Source organism: Hevea brasiliensis, chromosome 16 (genome assembly GCF_030052815.1).
Source record: "Hevea brasiliensis isolate MT/VB/25A 57/8 chromosome 16, ASM3005281v1, whole genome shotgun sequence".
NCBI lineage: Eukaryota > Viridiplantae > Streptophyta > Magnoliopsida > Malpighiales > Euphorbiaceae > Hevea > Hevea brasiliensis.
The window spans coordinates 62,537,393-62,547,382 of record NC_079508.1 but is presented as its reverse complement, the minus strand read 5'-3'; the positions used below and the strand labels follow the sequence as shown (position 1 = coordinate 62,547,382).

General features: G+C 25.2%; 1 protein-coding gene across 1 annotated transcript; it reads right to left on the bottom strand.

Moving 5' to 3' along the window:
- Nucleotides 1-2,214: 2,214 nt before the first annotated feature.
- Nucleotides 2,215-3,851, bottom strand: LOC131174399 (putative glutamine amidotransferase GAT1_2.1). The gene is made up of 4 exons (XM_058137437.1): nucleotides 3,671-3,851; nucleotides 2,850-3,580; nucleotides 2,554-2,760; nucleotides 2,215-2,462 (listed from the first exon to the last, which is right to left on the bottom strand). The coding sequence occupies exons 1-4, from the start codon at nucleotides 3,756-3,758 to the stop codon at nucleotides 2,220-2,222; spliced, it is 1,269 nt and encodes a 422-aa protein (XP_057993420.1). The 5' UTR covers nucleotides 3,759-3,851; the 3' UTR covers nucleotides 2,215-2,219.
- Between the last annotated feature and the right edge of the window lie 6,139 nt (nucleotides 3,852-9,990).

The window sequence follows — 9,990 nt, the reverse complement described above, 5'->3', positions numbered from 1 at the left end:
CGACATTATTTCAGATTTTTTTAAAAAAAATTTCTCTTTTTACATTAAAATTTTATTCCACTCATCGAACTTAAAAAGTTAAACTAAAATATATTGTTTAAAATTTTTTAATTATTTTTTTTTATTAAAATGTCAACCCTTCACTCGATTTAAAAGATTAAATTATAATAAGATTTATTAATTGATAAACAATATTTTTTTTTCTCCAAGGAGCTAACAAAGATAAATATTTTGTTATAATTCAAACTCTAAACACTTCAATTTTAGTACTAGCATGATTATTACTACCATACCACTATTTTTTTTTTTGTGATTTACATTTTTTTAATATCAAGTTATTGAATTATAGGAGTATTTTTGTGAAACCATCATACAAATATGCATTTCTTTTTATTGTTTTTAAAACTTTTTTTTTTCAATTTTAGTTATTAAATTTATTGTTGGATTTATTTAAAATTTGTGTAAAATTATTATTTAGATATTTTAATAAAAAAAATTTAAATAATATAAAAGGGATCATCAACTTTAGTATAAAACATATTTTTATTAATTTTTTCAATAATGAATATTTAAGTAATAAAAAAATTAAAAATTAAAATATATATAAATTCAAACAAAATTAAAAATAAAACATTATTATCATTTTTCGTTCTTATTACGCATTGCTATTTTCGATCTTGTCATGATTTTTTTTATTTTTATCATGCATTATACTTTTCTTTTGGTATGCACAATTTATTTATATATAATGCACTCATGATTTTTTATTATTTTTCTAAATTAAAAGTATTAAGAAATGATGAATAAATATTTTTTTATATGCTAAGAAAATGCATATATTCTTACACCTTTATTATGAAAAACAATGCAATAGAGATATATTATAAATAATATATAATTATATATTTAATAATGAGACATATAAATATATTTTATTAATATTTTATATATGATTTTTATTGATGTGAAAAAAAAAATCAATAATATAAGGGTGCTGCAAGCACTGCCGCATTTACTTGCTTTTTGCTATAAAGAAGTAATCACTCATCAGTAGTTCAAGCTCTAGTAAAATATTGTGCAAGTGATTTTTTTATTTTTAAATTGCTCAAAGTCTTGATGTTATTGAGCTTTTAATCAATTATGACCTAGGTTACATTTGTTTTTTGTGAAAAATATTTTATTGAAAAATATTTTTTTATTTTTTTTAATATTTAAGACACTCAAAAAATTAATTAATAAAAAATATTTCTTTGATAAAAAAAATTAAATAATTTTTAAAGAAAATAACTTTCTTTGTTCAAAATAAGAAATTATTTTTTAAATTTTAATAATCTTATTAAAATATAAAAATATTTATATATGATTATATAAATACATATCATTAATTTAAAATTACAGTCAAATAATGTAAAATATTCTCATTTATAAAAATAATTTTTATTAAAAATATTTTTAATATATATAAATTATTTTTCACAGAATAAATAAATAATGAAAACATATTTTGTTATCAAAATATTCTAATTAACAACATGAGAAACATCCTGCTTCTTTAAGTAAATTACTCTTACTCAAATAGTTTATTAGGGATTGATATTCCTTTATTATTGAATATGATAAATCATATTTGTATAATTTTAATCATTAATAATTAAGATTAAATTTTCAATATTTAACTCTCATCGCTTATTAATTTAAAAAAAAACTACTCGTTTTAAATTAAAAAGTGAAAATAATTAAAATATATATTTATTTTTATACAATTGACTCTAACTAAAACTTAAACTCAAAATTTTATAGTCTAATTATGACTCCCTTACCATCAAATTAAAACCGTAATAAAATATATGTTTATTTAGGTGAATAAGATATTCTAAAAGTATTCTCAGTTGATAAAAACGGCATCAATAAACGCGTACTAAGTAGCTATATATGGTGTCTGCATCGGATGTATTCCTCAGTGGTAAAATCATTCCCTTTCAGCTCTTTGAACAGTATTCCAACTATGTTAAGTTCAATAATTAATCAGTAAAATATAAAATTGAATTAAGTAGAGAACAAGCTTTTGTAATAATTTATGAATAACGACATTGATCTTTTGCTCATTTTGAGCACACATATAGGAAAATGAAGATAATTGCCCTTTTGCATCATTCACACGTGAAAAGAAACCCAGGAATCCATACCCCATGCGATTCCTGTGAATTAAGTACGCGATCTCACTGACAATTAATGCCGTTAAGCTTTCTTTCCAGGACCTCTGAGCAAATCTGGCCCATCATGTGGTAGAAAGACAGGAGATCAGATAACTGCTCTATCGACATTTTTCCCATCACATTTTTAGCTTGTCTTTCATTTTCCTCATTCAACTGCAATCTCTCAATGTAGGATCCACCATTCCTTACTGTTGCTCCTATCTGCTCTAGCCTATTCTTTTGTTGGAAACTCAAAGCTGTGTTGCACTGCAATGATAAATTAATCAAGTGAGATATATAGAGAATAAGATTATAATTTCTGAACAGATCGAGAAGCTAATTAATCTAATTTATATACCTGTAGAAATTCTGCTCCAGCTTTCAGCTCTGATTCTTTTGATGGGTGCAGCTCTTGGCCGGTGGTAAACATATTTCTTGCAAGTGAGAAGCTCCATTGTATAACTTTTCTTTTATTCTTCATTTCTTGATTTAGCTTCATAGGCTTTGGCACTGATGTTGTGATATTAAGCTTCTTCTTATAGGCAATTACAGCCTTCACAAAAACCTGCATACACGCATCTTCATGTTACTCCAAACGCATAGACTAATAATACATCAATTTATTAATGTCATATTAAAACATCTCATAGATACCTGATAAGCCTTTGGGCATCCTGGATAATCAAATTGATTGGTATCAGGCTGCCTCATTCTCTCCGGATGGAACTGAAGTCCCATTATAAACTTACCCTCTTCAGGATTATAGGCATCTGGATCATAAAACCCTTCAATCAATCCGTCAGGTGCATAAGCCATTGGCACAAGTCTTTGGGCCAACCTCTTAACGCCTTGGTGGTGGTAACTATTAACAGAAATTTCCATTTTACCCTCTTCCAGAGAATCCTTGTACCAATGGTGCAGAGGGCTGCTCTCAACTACATTAATCACGTGTCTATGCCCATCATAATTATCATAATCAATGTGCTTCACCCTCTGGGACTCCACGAACTTGTTTGATATCTCCTTTTCTATATCTAGATAAAGGGTACCTCCGCAGGCAACATTTAGAACCTGTGAACCCCTGCAAATTCCCAAGTAAGGTATGTTCCTTTCCAGGCAAAGTTTAGCAAGCCTTAATTCAATTGAATCCTTTTCTTTGTCGATAGCTGTATCGCTTGCGTGCAGCCTCCTGATTTGTTCCAACTCTTCTGGTGAAAGATTAGTTGTTTCAGCTTCATAGAGAGATGGATCAATATCTTCTCCTTCACAAAGAAGAACACCATGGATCGGCTCAAAACTGTCCAGCAACATATGCACCCCACTAACACGAGGCACAATAACGGGTAAGGCACCGTAGCCTACTATAAGATCAAGGTGATATTCACCTGAAAATTTTACACAGAAAATGCATGTTGGTTATATACTATACGTTTAAAGACTGAAAAGGGAAATTCAAAAAAGGAAAATCAACCTACCCACAAAATCTACGAACTTGTTCTTGCGAACGCTGCGTCTAGAGACGATGAGGACACGAGGAAGGATGACAGAGAGATCGGAAGCCATGAAAGTGAAGAAAGTAAATTATTAAACTTTGTATGATCAATTAGTACTGAAGTAGAGGTGGATCCAAGCTTAATGAGTTGGTAATCATTAAGCTTTCTTGGCTATTTATACGCTACAAACAGAGGAAGATAAAGCTTACACCTAATAACTCAGTATACATGCATATGTTTTATAATTATGTAGAATTTACTTTTTTGAGAAAGGAAAAATATTTTTAATATATTTAATAATTAGCCGTAAATACTATGTACAGAGGGAATGTGATACACGTGCACATATTCCTAGCACTGCATAAAACAAATATTTCCAAGGACTAGGGTTTGACAGGCACGATTAAATATTTCATAAAAATTTGTTAGTGGTTTTTTTTTAATCTTCCAAATCTAACATTAATATATATATAATTATAGCTGTAATAGAGGTTTGATACTTTTTTATTAAAAAAAAATAGTTATCTCTTAAAGAAAATTATATATTATTTTTTTTTTTTCTAAATCCGTCATCTCTTATAACCTAAATATAAACAACTACTTGTATTATATAATAGTATAAGTCAGTTTCTTTTCTAATGATAGATTAACCTTTTTTTTTAACTTCAATTAATTTTCTAAATAAATAAATTTTTATTTGAAAATTTTATCTTTCAAAGTTGTTTAAAATAATGTTTATATTAAAATCAATGCTACAATAAAAGGTCCATTAAAACATTTTTTTATCTACACTAATACAAAGCAACATAGCTGCAAGAATTAATATAAACAAAGATGGATGAGATATATGTAGGCCCTATAAGCTAAAATGAGCTTGATTTTAATAATAACAAAACTTAATGAAATATACATTAACCTTTTGTGCATAAGTGTTTGAAGTGATTTTATAGGTCATGATATGCAAAGACATTGATGGAATGACTATTCTATTGACATTGCTGATATAAAAGGAGTTTATCATCTTGTATAACACAAGACGAATCAAAGTCCATGAAGAAATATGATAGAAATTAAGTTCTTAGGTCCATTGTACAAGATTGGAGAATTTATGCCATTTGAGACCTAAAATCAATTTTGTTTTTAGATTCAAGGGTTTAGAAAGTGTTTTTATATCATTCCTAAGGTTTTTGAATGGTCAAAATAATTTTTACAACCTTTCTTCAAAAACTCAAAATTTCAATTTTTAAGTCAGGCAGTAGCGAAATTAGTTAACCCGTTGCGAAAATTAGTTAACTGGTTTTGATATCTAAAATTCTCTATCTTACAAAACTAGTTAACCGGTGAAAATTTTAGTTAACTATTTTTATGACCTGACCTGACTCAACTCTGCTGCACGACTTTCTAAGCAATAACGGCTAGTTTTTTGAAAATTAAAGAGCCGTTGGACACACTCTCCAGCAGACGTTTTTAGCAATGAAAAGCACTTATAAAATGCATCATTTATTACAATTCTAACTAATGAAAGTGCTCTTATTCATAGTGAATTTATTGTGGTATTTTTGAAGCTTTCATTCAATTACTCTTGAGCTTGAGTGACAAATCTTCTCTCTCAATCTTCTAGCATTAAATTCTGTATTTGAGAGTTATTGAGAGTGATTTCTTCTACACCAAAACCTATTTAAGGTTGTGTAAGTGTGAGGACACACTTGTGGAAGGTTTTCAAGCACCTTGTGAAGCTTGTGGGAGGTTTTCAAGCACCTTGTAAAGCTTGTGGGAGGTTTTCAAGCACCTTGTGAAGCTTGTGGTCTTTTGTGGGAAGCAAAGACGTTGTAAAGGTCCTCAAGCACCTGGGAAGCTTGTTGATATTGTAAAGGCTTTGAATCTTGCCTGTTGAAAAGATCAAATAGTAGAGTGACTCTCAAAGTGGGACTTTGGGAAGAGTGGATGTAGGCTAACAGAGCTGAACCACTATAAACACTGTGTTTGATTCTCTTCTTCCCTTAACTCTTTAATTTTCAGCACTTTGATTTTCTGATTATATATTGAATGTGTTGAGAATTTGTTTTATTGAGCTAATATTGCAAACTTTGAATTATATGTGAGAAAATACACTTGATATCAAGTAATTATTTTGTGTGTGAGCTAGTATTTGTGCATAACTTGATTGATTACTTAAATTACATCCTAGGAACAGAGTTATACATATACATAGAAGTGCAAAGCCTCAATTTTTCATTAAGTCTTGAGCAAGGACTGAAAAATTGTCTAAAGTGTCCAATTCACCCCCATCTTGGTCACTTTCTTTGGGACAACAATATACTCATTCTATTCGTTATGTAAATTATGTTATTAAGGGTTAATTTTTTATACTATTAAAAATTAATTTTTTTTATTAATATATATGTGTTAACATGTTGGCGTGCAACACATGTAGATATATTTTGTATGATCACAGTGATAAGTAGTACAGAAAAAGGAAATTGATTACAGCTAATAGCTTGGAAATAAAGTGTTTTTTTTTTTTCTTTTTTGGATAAAGATTGAAATAAAATGATGTGGGCGTGTAGAGTAAAAGTTAGGCTAAAAAAGTATCTTTTCAGAGCTTCATTTTAAAATTTGTTAAACTTTTCGATAGAAGAAAATAATAAAAACGTTGAGAATATGGATGGTTAGTTGTAATGAGAGAGAGAAGAACATACTATATGAAGCAAGAAAAAAAAACATCACGGCATATAATATTGAACGTGCACAGTACACGAGTTACAGGACACTAAATTAATTCAACAAAACATATGTTTCAATGATTGCGCCAATCCCTCCGTCTCTATTATATTAATTATTATCTAAATAATTTTTATTTATATATCTTTCTATTTCAACATTAATTTAAACATTGTAAATTTTTTAATATTGAAATTAATGTAATTTTTTTAATTTTTTTAAAAAATCTTTTGAAAAATACATGCATCGATATATTATGACCAATTAGATAGAATAACACGTGAAATGTGCTTCTATTATTATTATTATTAGTTGACAAATACATTAAACATGAGAATTCTTTTAAGAAAAAAAAAAAATATATATATATATATATATAATAATAATAATAATAACTAGTTGTTTATCTAAATATGCAGATTATTTATTATTTTATTTTAATAATATAAATTAATTTATATTTTTATTTTTACAATAATATTATAAAATTATGTAAATAATAAAATTTTTAAATAGTTATAATTTTATTTTAGGTGAGAATAAATAAATAAATTGATTAATAGATATTTTTTAAACTAATTGATATACCAATAAAATAATGAACAAAATAAAAAAAAACACCATTTTTTTTTATTTGAATCGTAAATCAAGTAGAACCTTAAGTTAAAAAGTTAAAAGTTAAATTTAATTACATTAGTTAATTAAATTTAAATTAATTCAATGATTTTTAAAATATTATTATCAAAATTCTTATACTTTAAATATAATAAATATTTTTGAAATAATTTTTAAATTTATAAATAATCGTTTATATATATAAATATAGTTTTTATAAAATAATTCACTATTTTTTTAATCTAATCGAAAAGATAATTTATTTTAGAGATGTATAATATAATGAGTAGAATTTTATAATGTCTCATCATGTAAACTTGTTAATTTTAGAATTCTTAAAATATATAGTAAATAAAATTTAAAATAATTATTATTTTCATGTCTAATATATAATTTTAATAATTAAAATTTTAAAATATTTCAATCAAAGATAATATTTAAAATAATAAATTAATTTTTATATAAAAAATATGAAATTAAAAAAAAGTGTGTTACATGTCAATATGATAAGTCATCTCATTTAATGAATTGACATATTTTTGTAAAGCCATTTTTAAGACTTGGTTTTAATATATATATATATATATATATTATTTAACTTATTTTTTAAATATTTTTTTAATGATGTATTTTTAAATTTTTATAATTAAAATATAACAATTTTCATTAAAATTTTAATAACACTTGGCTAAAATCTCATGTATCAGATTGCTCAGAAAAGTATGACTGCCGTTTCCACATATCATAATGTTCCAACATGGTGTAGGAACCGACCATGACTGCTATTTCCAACGTAAGACTTGTAAGAACCAAACATTGAACTTAGGAGATGAACTGCTTGAAAACACAACTCGCAAATGGGCCCAGATCCGACGGGCATAACAACAAGTCAACAGAACATGTTCAATACTTCCTTTTTAAAAATTTGAAAACATTTTACATTCCGGAATGGCTAAGTAAAATTATTAATTGATAACTTAGTCAAAAATTTATAAATTAGATTTTGTAATTTTAAAATTCACTTGCTTAGTTCATGACAGTTAAAATTATAGTTAAATCGTCATTCATTTTTATAAAAATGATTAAATTGCTTTTTACATATTTTATATCTAAAATAATTTATTTTATTAGTTATGACAAAATCTACATGTTAGTTTATGTGATTTAGCAAAATTTATATATTAATTTTTATATTTTTAAAATTTACTTATTTAGTCCTTAATATTTTAAAAAACTCATGATCAGTCCTTTTATTAATTTTTTCATCTAAATTACTAGTAATTTAAATATAAATATATATATATATATCAAAATGCTCTTCATTTATGAATTTCACTATACAAAATAGTTCTTGAGGTGTTGATTTATTAACAAAATAGTCCCAAATGTGGTAAATTTAAAAATTTTAATTATTTAAATTTAAAATTTACAAATTTTTCATGTTAAAAGTTTTAGTACCATTAATTACAAAATTAACTATTAATTAATAGGTGAAATTTTACAAAATTAACTATTAAATTGTATTTATGTTTTATATTATATTATTAAAATGTAAATATGAATTTGTAATTAACAAAAATATAAGGGTCTTAAAGTAATTAATTTAAATTTTAATAATTATAACTATTTACATATTAATCCTTATATATTTATTAATTATAAAAATATAAGTGCTAATTTATAAATAGTTATAATGCTTCGGGATCATTTTTGTAAAATGTATGGATAATTTTATAATTTATCAAAATTTTTAACATCTTTAAAAAATATATCTATATTTTTAATAATTATAATTTATAAAACTAATTTATAGGTTTTACTAAATCTAATTAACTAAATTATTTCATATAAAAATATAATAGAAGATATTTTGATTATTTTTATTAAAATTAGTATGACTTAACTGTGATTCTAGCGATACGGACTCATCTGTAAGTTTATTAAAATTTATATAGTATGACTACATAGATAGATTTAAAAATAGAAAAAAAATTATAGATTTTACTAAATCAAACCAAATTATAATTTATCTTTTTAAAAATATGTAAATATTTTAAATAAAAAATAAACCATAATCTTTTTTTTTTTTAAGCAAAACCTTTGCATTAACTATCCACAAAGGGCATTAGCAGACAAAATATAGCAGAGTTCTGACGGCAAATTACAAATCTAACTACAAGTTAATGAATTCTTAAATAAAAGTTTTGCAACACAATTGCTATTTTGTTAGCTTGTCTTTTAATAAAAGAGAACTGCACTTCTCTAAAACAAAATATGGTACTTTTAATTACTGCAACTAAGTTTCAATATGCACTTCTGAGCAGCGGATCAGATAGAGCTAAAATAAGCAATGCCAAATCTGATTTAAAGATGACTAAGATAGCACTAATGTTCTTAGCCAGCAAAAGATAACACTAAGATAGCACTTCTCTAAAACAAAAGATGGTACTTTTAATTACTGCAACTGAAGTTTGAATATGCATTTATGAGCAGCGGATCAGATAGAGCTAAAATAAGCAATGCCAAATCTGATTTAAAGATGACTAAGATAGCACTAATGTTCTTAGCAACCAAAATCACTTTCTAAAAGAGCCTGAGTTTCTCTAGCTAAAATTTACATAGTATGACTACATAAATAGATTTAAAAATAGAAAAAAATTATAGATTTTACTAAATCAAACTAAATTATAATTTATCTTTTTAAAAAATGTAAATATTTTAAATAAAAAAAATAAACCACAATCTTTTTTTTTTTTAAGCAAAACTTTTGCATTAACTAGCCACAAGAGCATTAGTAGACAAAATAGAGCAACGTTCTAGTGACAAATTACAAATCCAATTACAAGATAATGAATTTTTTAATAAAAGTTTTGCAACACAATCTGCTATTTTGTTAGCTTGTCTTTTACTAAAAGAGAAATGCATTTATTTAAAACAAGAGATGATACTTTTAATTACTGCAACGG